General features: G+C 41.3%; 1 protein-coding gene and 1 long non-coding RNA gene across 2 annotated transcripts in view; both read right to left on the bottom strand.

Annotated features, from left to right (window-relative positions):
- Positions 1-558: 558 nt before the first annotated feature.
- LOC148428010 (uncharacterized) overlaps positions 559-17116 on the bottom strand; it is a 32989-nt gene continuing 16431 nt past the window's right edge. Inside the window, exons 3-5 of the long non-coding RNA XR_015864849.1 lie at positions 6904-7049; positions 6378-6530; positions 559-2429 (exon numbers count right to left, since the gene is read on the bottom strand). This is a non-coding gene — a long non-coding RNA (uncharacterized LOC148428010). The remainder of the gene's footprint in view (positions 2430-6377; positions 6531-6903; positions 7050-17116) is intronic.
- On the bottom strand, positions 13274-15380 carry hoxc4a (homeobox C4a). Its single transcript, XM_088407407.1, has 2 exons — positions 14879-15380; positions 13274-14374 (listed from the first exon to the last, which is right to left on the bottom strand). The coding sequence occupies exons 1-2, from the start codon at positions 15339-15341 to the stop codon at positions 14007-14009; spliced, it is 831 nt and encodes a 276-aa protein (XP_088263533.1). The 5' UTR covers positions 15342-15380; the 3' UTR covers positions 13274-14006.

The following is a 17116-nucleotide window of genomic DNA, read 5'->3' on the forward strand; positions in this document are numbered from 1 at the left end:
AACCGTCAAGCACTTCGGTCAAATAAATAAGTACGTATCATACTCCATATGCAGGACTTAGCCCCTTGAGGGTTAAACTTCTTCAATATTGAGAGAAAGTGTTGCCAGCAATAAAATCCCCAATATTACAGTAGGAAAACAAGGTGTCATTAGTGACTGACCCTCTCTGGTTTGTTGTGGAGTCGGAGCTACAAAGCTAACATGCCCCCCTCGAGAGAGGGAGGCCAGCCCTGACTTGTAGCACCTCAATTTGGCTTTTGTAAAGGCGAGGCTGGGGAAGGAGGAGGCGAGGCATCCTGTCATAGTGCCCAGTGGGTTTAGAACTCGTGGTTGGAGCGTTCCAAAGGCTCCATGATTAATGGAGGGGAACTCGGAGGGGGCAGCCAGAGAGACACTCTCAGTGGAAAGAGTGTGCAACTTGAATGCACAATTGTTTTGCCAAAGAGGGCTTCAGGCTGACTTACTTTCTACAATGCAGCCTAGGAATTGTTCATTTTGAAATAACGGTTGAAGCACAAGCAGTTTGAAGCAGCAATAGTATTTATTAAGAACAGCCTGTATGGGACAATCATTGGAGACCTGAATCAACGATGGTTTTGTTTGAAAAAATAATTTACATTAATAAATATCAGGACTAACAAGTTCATTCCACATTCAAATTGTTTTACTAGCTACACCACATTAATCAAGGGAAAAGGACTAAAACATGCAACATCACTTAACATCTGCAAAACACAGCAGAGCATTTTTTACATGCTGTATTCATGGCCTTCAGTTTTACAGTAAATCACTGTTAAACAGGACAAGTTCATGTACAGTAGTTTCATTAAAACATGTCACAGTTCTGTGCTGTGGGATTTAAGATGAAAGATACTAATGAGTGGTGGTAAATGTATCATTGAGATTGAGATGGCCACTAATGGGCCCCAGGGCCACTTTGGAATGTGATGATGATAATGATGATGATGATGATGATGATGATCTGGGCCTGTATGGGAGGGCCATGGCAAAAGATGGACGAACAGTGGTGCCTTCAGATTCGGGTGACCCGAACTTTGAGGGTTTTTTTTGTTTTTTGAGGCTTGGTGACAGTGGTTAGCATGTCCGCCTCAAAATTCAGGGACCATAATTCAAAACCACCTTTCTCTGGGCCTCCTAAGTGGAGTTTGCATGTTCTCCCCAAGCCTGTGTGGGTTTTCTCCGGGCACTTCATATACATGCACGGCAGGTGGATTGAACACACTAAATTGACCTTCAGTGTGAATGAGTGCGTGAATGGTTGTTCGTCTCGTCGTGCCCTGCAATTGGCTGGCAACCAATTCAGGATGTTGTCCCCTGCCGACTGCCCGTAGTCAGCTGGGATAGGCACCAGCAGGCCTGTGACCCAGATGGATTGATGGATGGATGGATGGATGGATGGATGGATGGATGGATTCAGTTTTGAAGAGCTCAAGGGTATCCAAACCCAGTCCTCAAGGGCTGTCATCCTGCACGTTTTCCAGGGTTCTTTCCCCCACACAACCTGATTCAAATGATCTGCTCATCAGCATATTCAGCAGAAGCCTGTTAAAAATCCCGATCAAACCTGGGAAACATGCAAGAAAGCGACCCTCGAGGAGGAGGAGAGTTTAACTGGCTTAACTGGTTTTAACCAAACACTTCCATCAATATTAACTCAGAATTTTGATGATCTAAGTATGAGTTTATAATTCAAAACATTTTTGAATGATGAAAAAAGAAGAACCACTCAAAAAGCTATGACAGGTACTTTTGGTTTAGATGTACAATGTGTTTTGCACAGAAAGGATTGATATCTAGTGGGTAAAATAATCTCATTTAACTCGGTTTGACATTCTATGCTACCCTGCTCTGTCATATCCTCTTTATCCTCTGCAAGGAGCAAAGATACACTTAGAGATCCACTGTACAGATGTACATTTAAAATATGTATGTCATGTCTATGGAAATGAAAAAAACATCCAATGCGTAGTACACAGTAATGTATAGCAGTGGTATTTTTCTATTTAGAAAAACTTTTTTTTTGCGCTGCTGCTGAAACTAATTAATGGTATTTCATTCATTTCAGTGGGGAATGATGATTGGAGACACAAGTAAAGTATGCTCAGGGTGTGGTAACGGATGGAATCAAACATGTATCTGAATGAACCGCGCTAAAAAATTCAGAGACCTACAGATCACAGCGAAAACCAAGTGATGATGATAAGAAGAGCATAAACTGCCCGAATGAGCCACTGGGAAAAAGGGAGGAGATACATAAAGACAACTGCATTCGGCTCGACTTGTGTTCCATCCCGTGGTTCTGGAAACAGATTTTTACTTCGTGATATGTGAACTCTGGGTGAGAAAGCGACAAATTCCTTCTCCGGCTTGTGAAGGTCATTCTCCAGTATATCTGATCCCATCCCTGTCTTGAAAACACACAGAAGACAAACATGTAACAAGTCAATCACAAAAGAACGCCCCCAGCCCATGTTGATCCCCAAAGACAAGTGCAGGGCCCTCATCTCTTTCCAGGTCTTCAGTCACACTTGAGACACAGAGCGAGTCAGCCTGTCGACTGTGTCGCGTGCTCAGGGTAGGTTGCCTCCTGAAGCAACAGTCTGGGGGAAACATCTGACGCCACTACGGCTGCCTGACAGGCCACATTAATCTCGGCGACACGCATGGGCAGACCTGCCACAGCCCCATCTCAGTCACTTAAATGCTACCTTGGGACATCCACTGAAAAGAACCACCATTACAGATTTCACAGGAAATGTATGTTGATAGTGATATTGCAAACAGGGTTTAATAGGTACTTAATAAGGCCTGAGTGACTTGTTGAGTGACGTTTTTCTCTGAAGTGCACGTTGTAGAAGATCTTGTCCTGGCTGTAGCACGATTATCAAACAAGACCAGCTCTTGCCTAATTCATTAATTTTTCCTTTAAAGTAAAATAACTGTGTCTAGTTGTATTTATTTTATTTACTTTTTTACTGAGAAATTCTAAGTACATTTGACAAGGACAGTTTTTGAGTAAATTTCACTCATTTCAAAAATACTTAAAGGTTCAGGAACAAACTTGAGTATGGGAGGCAGCCCCTCTACCACCTTAGCTTTGCCACCCCTGTTTTGTGTAAGTTGTATATTGCTGGTGTCCTTCGGAAGACTTGTCTTTCATACACCGGTAATATACTGGCAAAGGTAGACCGGCCGTGTCCTAACCTATGGTTCTAAGTTTGTCCCTCGACTCTTACAGGTAGGTAGGGTCTGCTGCTTTTCCCTTAGAAATAGACAATGGATGTATATAGATTAAATTAGTCTCAACACAACTCAACTATGCCTACCCCCCACCTGTATTTTGGGCTTTTAATGCGTTTTGGTTTGATCAGACACTTCTGGGCGGAGAGTGAATGTTTTCACCCCGGCCAACAACACAGTGGTGGGCAGGTGAGTCTAAGTACACGCCAGAAGAATGAGTATCCTCTGCCTCTGCAAGATCAGTTGACATGTGGCTGTTCTGATTATGGGGCGTCAAACAAATGATAAAATAATTCACAGTAATCACTGCAACCTGCTCACGCAGTAGCCATTGCTATTTGGTGCACTGAATGAGTATGTCTAAGGATGTGTGAGAAGTCCTAAAGTGTGAGCTTTCAATGAATGCGGTGTCAGTCAACTGCCAAGAGTCAGCACTGGACTTGATTTCATTCTTTTTGCAAATCCTTGCTTATAAAACTGAGAATAAAAACAAAAGTGTGTTCTCCATGTCTTTACATGAAAAGAAGCAAGTAATGCCAGGTTACTTTCTGTCAATGTGTGCATGCTTTCTGCTGCTGGGGATCGCGGTTTTTAAGGAGTAACTGTCATTGCTACAACATCAACATGAGAAGAGCAACTGGCTTAGTTTTTCACTGACCATGACGAACAGTGCAAAAAAGAGGAAATATTTATCTGTTAAACATGCAGCAAATAACGCACGCTTTAAAACCAGCTAGATTGAATATCGTCTTGGGTTACACCCACTATCGAGTCCTTAAGGAAGAGACATGGCCGTAAGAATGGTGGGCCTGTTGTTGGACAAGTGAATGCCAAACAAATAGGGCTTTCGTTTGGTAGATGGAGGCATGTGCGTTCGGTCTGTATTCAATCATATTATTTACACACACACACACACATATATATATATATATATATATATATATATATATATATATATATATATATATATTAAGTTATGTTATTGTAGAAAAGAAATAGACAAAATGTGAATCTAACAAAGCAAATTAAGCAAATTATTTATTTTATTAACATGACTTCACACGTGATAAGAAATTATATTGCATTCTTTTTACAAAACCTTATTGCACCACCTTATTTGCGCCATAACTTTAAACTATGAATAAAATGTTGTTCTTGGGAGACAATGTTTTCACTCTGCTTTTAATGGGGGTTAGCTCTGCTAGTTTGTCCTTGGCCCTCTATAACATGCACTGGGCGGAGTCCTTAACTGCTTACACTGGGCATGTTGTTCTCAGTGTGCCATGGCAGGACTCATTCATCTGTCACCTTCTCCCAGGCCAACTTGATGTCATCCACCTCACGAGGTCTATTTGCAGACTCTTTTCAGGTGTATTTAGGTGTCTTCCCATTTGTTGCCATATCGAGATTTTTCGTGCGAGTCAGGTGAATTACATTTAAAGGAATAGGGAGGAGCCGCTCTAATGGCACAATGGGAGCCGTCTGTTTTGAGGCGCACATGGAGCGCACCACCTTCGTATGCCTGCGCAAAGCTGCGTCTATCTACCAAATTGCCAAATCTCGGTCTGGCCCCATTCCGACCATGTCTGCGCCTCTCTAATCTCCAGACCTGCACCTGATCACAAAAATGGGGCTCATAAAGTTAGCCTGCTCATTTAGCGACATGCTAGGCTACTGAGTGACACTGACCCGAGTGACTCCGAAATCTACAACGAGGGTAAAACTTTTTTTATATTAGAGATGGTAAGATATAATCCATGGTATCGATATCAACCTCAGCCCCATGCAGTCCAAAACAGCTGGATCAAAATGTAATCTTTTTTTTTATTGGTAACGAGTCTGATCCTGTCCCTTATTTCACATGCTATGACATATTGGCAAACCGTGTTTGTTCAACCAGAACTACAACTACTTCCTGTTTCTGTGTTTAAAAATCATGGGAAAGGTACTCCTTCTAGCCTATTACCAAAACAATTTGAGCCTTAACAGTTACAATATGAAACCCGTGCTAGCAAAGTGACACTGCCAGCTTCCAATAGCTACCGTGAATGAGGAGCAAAGATTGGATAGTGGTTGTTTACAGCTGTTGGACTGTCAGCTTGAAGAGAGTATTTAGCATTTGCCACAATACATTACAAGTTTCACTCGAATATAGGTATACCGTTAAAAAAATATGTTGGTCTCTGAGAGTATTCTCTTCTGTACTTGAAGCAACATCTGTGTAGTTACACAGCTAACAAAAGCAAGTGCGTTGCCTGCCTGATGTTTCTTGTGTTGCGCCAATGTAGTAAACCCTGAAAATATTTGTATTCTTGTAAAACCTGTAACACGCACACATTGTGTGAACGTTCCGTGACATTGCTCATTTGTTTTTATTCAGAAACATGAAGAACACACATTTGTGTGCCACAGTTTGTTGTTTTGGATGATACATCACTTAATGTTTCCATGTGCCCCTGCATTGTCCTTACTTACAATGAGGTGTATGAGTATCCCTGGATGGGAAAAACTGAGGAGACCACCATAGTTGTGTAGTGAATATGGTGTGTTTAGATGCCAGTACCAACAAAGTAAATTGAGGCAATGTGAACAACTTTTAGAGTGACAAGGGATAAAATCGATTGTTTAGGATTGGAATCAGCCAGTCCTCCAGCTTGCAGGTATGGTTTAGCAGCAGACATTAAAAAGTGCTAGCCCATATAGTATAGGCAATGGGTGAAGCAAAACAAATGTTTTGGAAATGGGGGGAGAGGTTCATTGAGCTGATGGGGGGAGTCATTTTTTAATGTTATGTTTACAGAAGGAAAAAAGCAGACCCTGCCCTTAAGTTTTGTTTTGTTTTTTCAACAAACATGTTCAATTAACTTTGACTCACTTCTTGTAAACTCTAGAATGTCTGAAAACAAACTTTTCCCTCTGTTTTTGAAGCAAAAAATACTCATTTATTCATAGTGTTTATTAAAATCTGATTTTTTTTTTTAATTGTTAAAGTTTGTGGTATACTTTTTGAAGTCTGTGTTTCCATGCGTGTAACTGCATGAGCTTATCAATAACAATGCTCAATATTATTCATGAATGGATGTTATGTTGGCTATAAGAGTAAAAGAAATACTTACCCATTTTTTCTGAAGCAATCATCTGTGGATTTGTGTATGCAAATGTTGCTCCTGCTGAATGGCAAGAGGGAAGAAAAGCGAATTTTTTGGTCTTGAGCTTCATCCCAGCCTTCAGAGAGTCCAGCAAGCGTCACTGCCTCATCGAGGTTAGAGCTAGAAGTGATGAAATAAGAGGTCATAATCCCCTCATAGTATACCGGGTCCACCTTTGACGGCATCCCAGAAGTAATGCTCTGAAGCTGCAGGGGGTGCACTACGTGTGTGTGCGTGTAAGCATGGGTGTGTGTGTGCGCGTGCGTGTGTGCGTGCGTGCGTGTGTGTGTGCGTGCGTGCCTGTGTATGTGTGTGTGTTGGGAGGGGGGGAGGGGTGTCCATGGAACTCCCCGTCAACAAATAAATGAATTAAAGCGCTACAAATGGAAGATGGTGACATCTGCGTGACCAATTACAAAATACAAAATACAATACAAAAAGTATTAAGAGCTATGTGTTTAATAATGATGTGGAGAATACAAACAATATTTACCAAAAGGCAGCACCAGTCACGTGATTGTGAACTGTCCAGTAGCTGAGCAGTAGAAGACCAAAGACTTTTGCTGTCGACTTGAAGCTTCTGCGCTATTTTTTCCAGACAACGTCGTCATCTAAGGGCAGTTGGCAGTCTTTGTTCGCCTGTTAAGATATTTTAAAAAGGGGTAAAACACGTCAGTTAAGTTTTACAATTACTGGAGAATTACTGGAACTTAGTGACGGTGGTGCAAAATGGCAGATAGGAAATAACGTTTTGAACTTATTCGTCGTTATTTATTTACTGGATTTTGTATATATTAAAATTAAATTTCACATGAAGCTGTGCAGCCTCAACGTTCGTTATGGTGGTACTTTATTTTCGTAATTTGGTGCGTGGTCAGAATTTAAACGCCGGGCTATTTACTGAACAGTGGCACAAAAATATTTACTAAACATTTTAGTATGATTAAAATTGTTATGTTCTAAATGTTTTGACTTCTTTAAATAAAATAATTATATGCGTTGACATTTATTTTAAATAAAGCAGTCGTGTATAATCTTTAAATCATTTGCGTTATACTGTATTTTAAGACCATTTTAGCTGGTTGTGTTTATGTTTGTTTTGTTAAAGAGCACGGATGATTCAAACTGCAATTTTTTGGTTTAATAGGCTTCCCCGGGAGCGGCCAGACAAAGGCTTGACTGTTAGTGTACACAGACAAAGGACAAAATGAGCTCGTGTGTTCCCATCGACTAAATCAATGTACAGTCCAGTCAACAGTGATGGCAAATGTCCCTGCATGCGTTCCTATGTGGTTGATGTTAACTAGTCAGGTTGCTGGACTGTTTATCATTCATTTTAGTGGCCACATAAAACGATTACTAATATTCCAATATCACAGTCATTGTAAGTAGAATAACATTTTTTTTATCTCGCAAAAAAGAAGACACAAATTGCTCATTACGGTATTATGGTTTACGGTGTAGTTACCTTGTGTGTTTCACTAGAATCGCGTGGAGAGAGCCATCTTTACACGTCTCTTACAAATGATGGATCATGCACTCATAGGGTTGCATATTGTAGCAGAGCCTTCTCCCTCCCCCTTCATCTTCACCTCAGTTTCACCTGAACATCCTGGCTTCCCTGACCTTCTTTAAGCTTTGGAAAGGTTAAATTGCAGTGAAGTTAAGCGGAAATTCACCATTTATCTTTGATTTGAAATAATAATAATAATAATTATATATATATATATATATATATATATATATATATATATATATATATATATATATATATATATATATATATATATATATATATATATATATATATATATATATATATATATAATGAACAAATACATGATTTGGATTCATTAAACCAGACCAACGTAATGCTATTTTTTTTGTTGTTAAAACAACCTTACATTTTTTGTATTTTGAGACATTACGATGGCTCATATGTAATTAAAAAAACACCGAAAAATGTTATTTGTTCTTTACATTTGGAACAAAAACTAAACTTAATGCGAGGAAAATATTCCCGGTTATTGCCGTTTTAATCGTTCCTTTTGTTTTGATATCAGATGGAGATGGAAAGCAAGGACTGAACGAAAAGTAATTAAATTGCTCTTGTTTCCCTACTATCTTGAGGGGTGCACCCTGGAACACACGCTCTGCATCGGAGGTAGAAAGTGTGATCTACAAGCACAGCAAGACCATAATTTAGAACCTGTGCCTGAACCACGTTTCTCCGTGAACTCTGTTTGAACCGCCTGAGTAGCAATAAATCATTTTTCTCCCTAGTGCACGCACGCGCACGCACACAACCAAACACCCACTCACAAAAGCGCGGCGGTCGTACTGCGTGTCACCCTCTTTAAAGCTTGTCTTTACCCCCCTTTTTCTCTTTCAAAATACTTTGGACAAAAACATTTTCACTCTGGGGTTAAAACGCTTCATGGGGCTGGACTCTTGCACGAGAATCCAAATGTTGCACTTTAGATAATTCTATATGTAAAGAAAAAAAAATATAAAAATAAATCTTTGCGCGCGTGGGGGGGGGGGGGGGGGGGGGGGGGGGCATGCGCAGGCCCACAGGCTGGCCAGATAAGAAGCGACCCGGAAAGGAGGCGTTAATGGGCAGCGAGGGTGCTGCCGGTGAAAACGCTGCATATAAATGGCGCTGTCCTGGCACACAGAGAAGATTTATGTTTCCGGTGCCCTATACTGCTGTAAACAATGCTGGGCCAAATGAAAGGACTGGAGTTTGCACACTGCACTTCATAAGTAAGCCCCAAACAGACAATACAAATACGCACAGAGTAAGACGCTCACTGTCAATTCCCCCAACCAGTCTTGACTTTAGCATGCAAGCATGAGAACAAGCACGCGGTTTTAATTTGGCGCTGTCCTGCCTATATGCTTGCACTGTCTGCTGCATAATCTGCTGCCTGACATTAGTCAGATCAGGCGTCTGAGAGAACACGAAAAAGCAATCATTTGGATATGGGGGGAAAATGCCGCTTTGTTATTTGACTTGAAAAATGGATGAAAGGTAAAGACTACATTGTGTGTACTGAATGGGTGGGGTAATTGAGGAATTAAATCCGGTCATAGAGGAATATTTAATGAAACTAAAAAAACTTTAAACTGTTTGCATAGAGAGTTGTTGGCGATGTTTTTGATACGTGAAACCAAAGTTTGTACATGACATATTGTACCCGTTATTCATACTATTGCACATTGCAAACAACAACAACAACAAAACAATAATATTCATAATTTGAGCCAGTCAAATTAGAGGTTTTTGCTAACGTCCTATTGTTTTAATACTGCATTGAATGTACCTGTGACGTGCATTACAAGCAAAAACAATTTTTGAAAGAAACAACAAAGAACCGTGCATGTGACCTCAAAAGGTGAATGAATAGACCCTCAATGTGATGCCGATGCGCAATACGATGAATGACATTCAAGAATTCTAAAATCTGCTATAAAGATGGATGGGTGGCTTGAATTAAATAAACTGTTAAACCTTTTTGTTGCAGTTCGCGGAATCAGAGTGAGATTGTTTTGAATAATGTGATTATTCACTTTAGCTAGTCGAAATATAACTTTCAGTAGAATGAACAAATCACTGTCTTAACTCTTCGAAGTTAATGTTATTATTGTTAATAATATCCGTGTTATTTTTATGGGACTCATTAAATTGAGCAGCTCCATAAAGAAGTCAATCGAATATATATCGATGCCTACAACCCACAATGACTTTACTGTCATTAAAGTTTACTTAGGTAATCGTTTCCTTAGTGTGTTTGTATTTGCGTGTGCGCGTGTAGATGTTTGCCTGATACGGCGTTCAAGCACATTTGGAATATCTGAGAGTCGCGCCAAGCTTCTTCCAAATCGATTGGCTGCTGCCGTTTTCAAATGTGTGTTTTATGTAAACGAAGGCACGAAGTGGACGCGGTGCATCTGCTTCCCACAAAAGAAGATTTGCGCATTTTTGACACACCCAGTCTTGGTGGTCAATGCACACACAAGTCAGCAGCGTGACCCTTGTTTCAACCCGCAGCCTTTATGCAGCTGCCGCGACTGCACACAATAACAGCGATACACCTTTCATCACCAAACTGGCAAGGCACTCACCTGAAAGCACCACTTTTGTTTTGTGTGCGAATAAAAACGTCAGCTATTCAACTAGGGAGTTTTTTTTTCCTTCCTTGCTCCAATTTAAACATTTCGATAACTGTTCGTGTAAAATATTTTCCTGCATCTTCTTTTCCAAGATAGAGTCCCGAGGCCCTTGGCGAACATCAATCAATGGGCCGATTGGAGTTGAAAATCTCGAGTGATTCAGCAGTCAGAAGACACACGCGCATAAAAAAAAGAATGGAGCTGAGTAAGTGTTTAGGAATTTAAAACAGTGAAGCTGAACACACCTCCATTGCGATTGTCTGCTGTCTTACCTGCAGCACAGAGCTGCTTCATTCACTCCAAGAAAAAATATACACGTCAAGGATTTAAGGGAAGACGAGATTAGAAACGGAAATCGCATTAAACAGGATCTTCTGCAGGTAAGATACAAAATGGTGTATTCAATTGGAACTGAACATAAATATTAACAAAACCATCCGGAACTAATGGCCAAAGTGGTAGCGTTCAAGATACTAATAAATACATGACAGATTAAAAAAAAAAGTTGTAATCTATTCCAAGATTATAAGAAAGAAACATTACAATTGTTGTTTTTTTCCTTATTTTACCCGAGTATTATCTTCGTCGTGACTCCATAGCAGAAGATAATATTTATTATATAATATTGAGCAGTATTGCAGTATTCGAATTTCGGTTTTTGAAATATGACTAATGACTGCCGTTAAATTATCTATTATAGATTGTGATATGCTTTCTGAAACGTTTGTGCAGCATCTTATATTGAAACAGTTTTATAGATGAACGTTTAAAAAAAGCCTGATTACACACGATTGTTTAAAGCATTTCGCGATTTCCGCCACTTTTTAATATCAAACCTTCCAACACATTATTGTCTGTGCATGATTTTTCCCACTAATGGTTGAAATCAGCTATCTAGCCAAATAATCATCATTGATCTATGTTTATGTTTGAAAAACACAACTCACAGGCTTGCATCGCATGGACTTCCGCATGTTATTTCCAAACCACAAACCAAAACTGGGTGGATGGGCTCACTTTTGAAATTCTCAAGTAACATGCAGGGGCCACGTGACATATACCATTGTTGCCACCCCACGCCCCTCCCCCATCCTCTACCCAGTTTTATGACAAAGCATGCTAAGCATTGCGTAAAAAATACATTTTGCCCGAGTCTAAAGAGAGTAAAAACAATGAGTAAAATGTATACTTTGAAGTAAACATTTCAGAGTAAGTCCATTAAATTTCACCAAAATGGTCTTTTTAGAGTAAAATGAAACTACTCTGCGGATGTACTGTTACCAGCCTTTTTATCGACCAAGTTCCCTCAACAAGAAGGACTATTTGAATAAACGGTAAAGCGTTATATGAATAAGTCCACGGCACTAATATGTGAATGGACCTGCAAGTAAATGCACTTGCACAGAAGGCCTCCACAGCAGGATACACGCGTTCAGCGACGCATTTCTGAGTCGCGTGACCCGCCAGCAGGCTTCTCCGCGGGCACAAAGTGCCCATGAGGAAACGGAGGCCAAGGGGACAAGAGCCCGAGCGGGTCATTGGGCGGGAGGGGAGTTGACCATCCAGCTTGAAATGAGTCTGATGGTAGAGAAAATGTGTCCTCGGTGTGAACTCGACCTTCTCCCATGCACATCGCCCCATAAGCACCACCACCAACATCCCGTCCCCCAAATTTCAATCAAGTACCTTTTCAGAGTGGCGACACGGAGGCGACACATGGGCGAGAAAAAGGGGAGTGGAGGGATGTTGCATGCTGACTGTGGCCAGCACATCCATTTCTCCAACTTGTCCGCCAACATAAAGGCTCCTCCGCTCATTTTTCAGCCGTGACTCATCGCTATTCTGTGAAGAAGCAACCTCCATAAGCACTAGTTAACGCTTTTGCTCCAATATGAGACAGTCCACTATAAAACCCCCACCCCAGCTATTTTTGTAAGATTACATTCTGTGTGTCACTCTGTCTATAATCAGAACTGTTTTGGCACATGCACCACAACGCTGCAGGAAGAGATTGATGGTGGAGAATGCCTCTTCCCTTTGTGCGTCCACCGTGCCCCCCCCAACAAAAAAAAGAGGATAGGCAATTTATACCACCCCATTCATGTCACCATTTTGCTAATTTATCAATTTAGTGCGTTTTTTTTTTTTTTTATCAAGTGATGTTTGGAACCATTTTAGCGCAAGAGGCTTTGGACCTTTAAAAATAATAAAAGTAGCTTCCCCTGCTAATATTTTTTTTTCATGGGCAGTTTTTATTGCTCCTGAGTATCCCCCACGCCCCCACCCCACGCCACAAACATACAGAGAAAAAGGGTGTCAAATCCACGACATCTGCAGCTTAAGGCCATCCGGATCACGTGGTGCTGATATTCTCTACATGATGCATATTGGCAAATAATTATTTTATTCACTTTATTTCGCACATGTGGAAAGCCAACGTGGTTGTCCGTGGACTAGAAAAAAGCAGGGTAACTACTGAGTGTACAAAAGCAATACGACCATTTTCCAAAACAATGCCGACCCTCGAAACACATTGTAAATGTTCTCTAAATTGATTCGCATGCAGCTTTGTGTTCAGGTCACGCACACACTCACTCACACACACGCACACACACGCGCGCACTCATTGAAATGCGCAGCCATAGCTCCAGGGTTCATAAAGACACTTAAAAAAACACAGTGATTCGCGTGTGCTTCACATTCAAATATCCATACAATTGTGAACCAGATTTAGCCTACATTTAATCAACGAGTCACCAAACGTATAGAAAACTAGAAGACACTTATTGTTTTATTGACCAATATGATTAGCACAAATACACTAAACTCCGTTTATTGCATTTCACAAGAATTTGTTTTTTAAACGGCCTAAACACAATACCAACACGACGAAACCAAACTGTAAATAAAATAATCCTGTTTCTGAAATACACGAGGTAATTGTCACATTTTATCCTAAACATACAAGTTCAAGATCAACGGTGTGTTTCAGCGATTTTTTTTATCCTCCTATAATACCAAAAATAATTATATTGATATCCTTCCAGTGTTGTTTGAAATAAATAGGTTGTGCATTTCACCTGGGCAGCGGGGCAGAAGAATGGCCCGCAATAATATTTGGATTAAATGTATAATCATCTGCATTTTCCTTCATTCACAACAAAATAAAAAACACAATTTCAAACGAGTTTCAAATAAATTAAACCCTGTATCACGTATAAAAGAATGCATCGGTATTCGCAGTAACCCATGCTATATAACATGCATTTTATATAACGTTGGACTTCGAGGAAACCGCACACAATGGCTACCAAAAAAAACAACAAAATATATCATCATTCTATAAATAAGAAGTTCTGTTCTGTTTTTGTTTCGTTTTTGTTTTTTGTTTTTCTCGCCTGCGTCGTCCACGTTTGGTTTTTATAACCTGGTAATATCGTCGCCTGCATGCTGCGCTCCGCTCAGTTCATCGGAGGCCGCTGTGTTGTTGATGGCGGAGGAAGGGGCCGCCGCTTCGGCTGCGGAGCTGGCGTTGGAGCCGGAGGACGACGACGACGAGCGCACTTTGGTGTTGGGCAGCCGGTGGTCCTTTTTCCATTTCATCCTGCGGTTCTGAAACCAGATTTTGATCTGGCGCTCGGACAGAACCAGCGTGTGGGCGATCTCGATGCGCCTCCTCCGAGTCAAATAGCGGTTATAGTGGAACTCCTTCTCCAATTCCAAGACTTGCTGGCGGGTGTAAGCTGTCCGAGACCGCTTGGGCTCCGTCCCATTGTAGCCCGAGTTCACTGGGCGAGGGTGGGGGAGAGGAAAAGAAGAGGAATAGGACGAGAAGAAGGAGAAGACGAAATAAAGGAGGGGTAAACATGGATGTGACCTGAAAGATTTATGGGGATGTTTGGGATATATAACAGGCAACTTTACAAGTTGTGGTGCCTTATTGGGGACACTCGAAGCCAACTAAGCTAAATTATTAATGCAAGATTACAAAGCGGGATTTTTTTTTCTTTTTAGCCCTTCTTTTTCATATGTCCCCTCGCGCGCTCTCTCTCTCTTCCTTTCCGTGGCGCAATACATAACAGCAGAAGCCACATGGTGATACGGCTGCCCTGAGTATACCTCGGCTATAAAATTTATGGTGGGTGTAATTACCAATGCCGAGTCGTAAATCCGCCTCAATTGTGCCATTTCAAAAGGCTTCCCTGCTATCGGAGCAGGGGCTGGCAAAGAGATGGGAGTAGGGGGCTGATAAAGGGGGAGAGGGCGGACATAAACACGCAGCTCTTGCCTACCAGTGCTGACGTGAATCTTCTTCATCCACGGGTAGACCACGGGCTGCTTGGACGAGGCGGCGCTGTTCGGATGCTCCGGGATGGCTTGATTGCAGGCGGAGGCTGCGGCCGGCGGCGTGGCAGGGGACATGGACAACTGGGGGGTCTCGCACGAAGCGGGCTGGCCCTTGCCCGCCAGCAGGTGCGCCGAGTGGGCTATTCCCGCGTGTCCCCTCGGCGTGTCGGGCTCGGGGATGCTTGCACAGTTGTACTGGCGCTCTTGGTAGCTGGCCCGCGGTGCAGCATACAGGTCCTGGTGGTGATGCTGCTGCTGCTGCTGCTGCTGTTGGTAGCCCGGGTCCCTGGCGCGGCTGTAATATTCGGGACTGTGCTCGGGGATGTAGTTGTTTTGCGAATATTCCTCGCATGGAGGAAATTTCGGATCAATGTAGTTAGACTCCATCAAATACGAGCTCATGATCATTAATTTCTGGAGTGGAAAATAATTTTTCTAGCTTTGTCGTTTTTCTGCTCCATAAAGCCCTCCTACTTGCGAGCAGCCCTGTAAAGTTACTTTTACCACGTGACCCGGCCGGCCAATCGCCGTGGACCGAGAGGTACCCGGATGAGGAACCAGCGGTGTTTAGCATACCTCCAGTCGCCATGCCGTGTGCTCCCAAACTCCCTCGCTCTCTCGCTTTACCTTCTTTCTCACACTCTCTCTCTCCGCCTGTCTTACCAAAAGCCATTGATCTTGGGGACAAAACTAGTAGGTTACTTGCTGACCGAGGGAAAAAAATAAACGCAACCTTCTCAATTATTCAAGCGGACAATATAGCTGATCCACCAAGGATAACAACAACAATAGCTAAACACGTACTATACCCTACATGAAGCTGATTAACGAAGCCAACGATAATTTAACTGATTACAAAACGTGGACACAAGTGGAACGGCGTTTGTTTAGTCTTAAAAAAATGAGTCCTTGACGAGCAAAATTTTGTGCTCCAGGGCCAGATTTGATTTGGAATGGGTCAACTGATTGCTGAGGTAATTATAAATATAATGAAAACTGGGTATGCAAGACGCTTTCTTAAAACAATACTTCATAAATTAAATGAACCAATTAAAACATAAAATGAACGAATAAAAACCCGTGATACAATTATTTGATCATTAATCAATTTTCATACATTGCTTCTCCCTTTGAGAGTCACAGGAGTTTGCGTCTATCCCAAAGCTGGACTACACTATCCAGTATCGAGCAACGATTCTCAGCGTGGGCTCCATTAAACCATATGAAAAAAAACAACCCTGTCCGAGAGCAGTTTAGTTATCTTTACCATAATACATTTATACATTATCTTTAAGAATTGCTTGTTTTAAAAGTCTTATTAGGGTACCTTTTTTTTCAAATTTAACAACAATTTAAACAAAATAAATAGCCACTATTTACTGTAAAAACAATGGGACTGGCGTATAGTGCTTATTTTTAAAACCTGCATAGTATTACAGAGATTAAAATGAGAAATGTAATCCACAGGAATAAAACGTACAGTATGTTGGTTTTGTTTCACTTGGAATTCAACATGTTGTTGAAGTTTGGTCACGATGGTAGTAATTGGTGAGCTGAATGTCTTTTTAGGTGTTATCTTCAACAAAATGTATGTTTTTGGTTTTGGTTAGGTCAAGGGTTACCATCATGATGTCACATGGGGTATGCAGTGTCAAAGAACCATATAAGTACCCTATACATCTGTGAGCATTATCAGTAAACTTCATCCAGCCTTTTGTGTGTCAATCCTAATTACAAATCACTCTGCATTGACATCATCTATATATGTCAAACTATAATAGTATATAGTAGGATGTGGAATGACCACGATTTACCGCAAAAATATTTAGAGTAGAATTCTCAGAGGTTTGCGTTGAACTGTAGCCCTCGGAATTTATGTGTGCCCAAAGCTCTCAGTTTCAAACAGGTTGGTGACCTCCTGGTATACAGAGATAGATGACCAGCCACGTTATAATCGAGTGTGCCACAGCTAATCCCAAGTCATACTTTCCCAATTCAACACCAGTGTTACTACGACAAACAATTGTTTTTTTCGAGCATGAAAATGTCAGGCAGCAATTTGGTCTGTGAATCTCAGGGGATGTGGCTGAATTTTAGGCCTACCTGCATGGGCCACAGCTTAACTGAATCAGGGCATATTTTTGTTGTTTTCAGTTAAAACTGTATTTACTGCATTAAGTCAA

This window comes from Hippichthys cyanospilos, chromosome 2 (assembly GCF_059441005.1).
Source record: "Hippichthys cyanospilos isolate Australia breed blue-spotted pipefish chromosome 2, RoL_Hcya_1.0, whole genome shotgun sequence".
Classification (NCBI taxonomy): Eukaryota; Metazoa; Chordata; class Actinopteri; order Syngnathiformes; family Syngnathidae; genus Hippichthys; species Hippichthys cyanospilos.

Bases quoted from the DNA above. Each gene is read 5' to 3' on its own strand.
- hoxc4a (XM_088407407.1), bottom strand. From the start codon at position 15,341: ATGATCATGAGCTCGTATTTGATGGAGTCTAACTACATTGATCCGAAA. The intron at 14,375-14,878 runs GTAGGCAAGAGC...ACCCTCGCCCAG, and splicing joins GAAGATTCACGTCAGCACTG to TGAACTCGGGCTACAATGGG.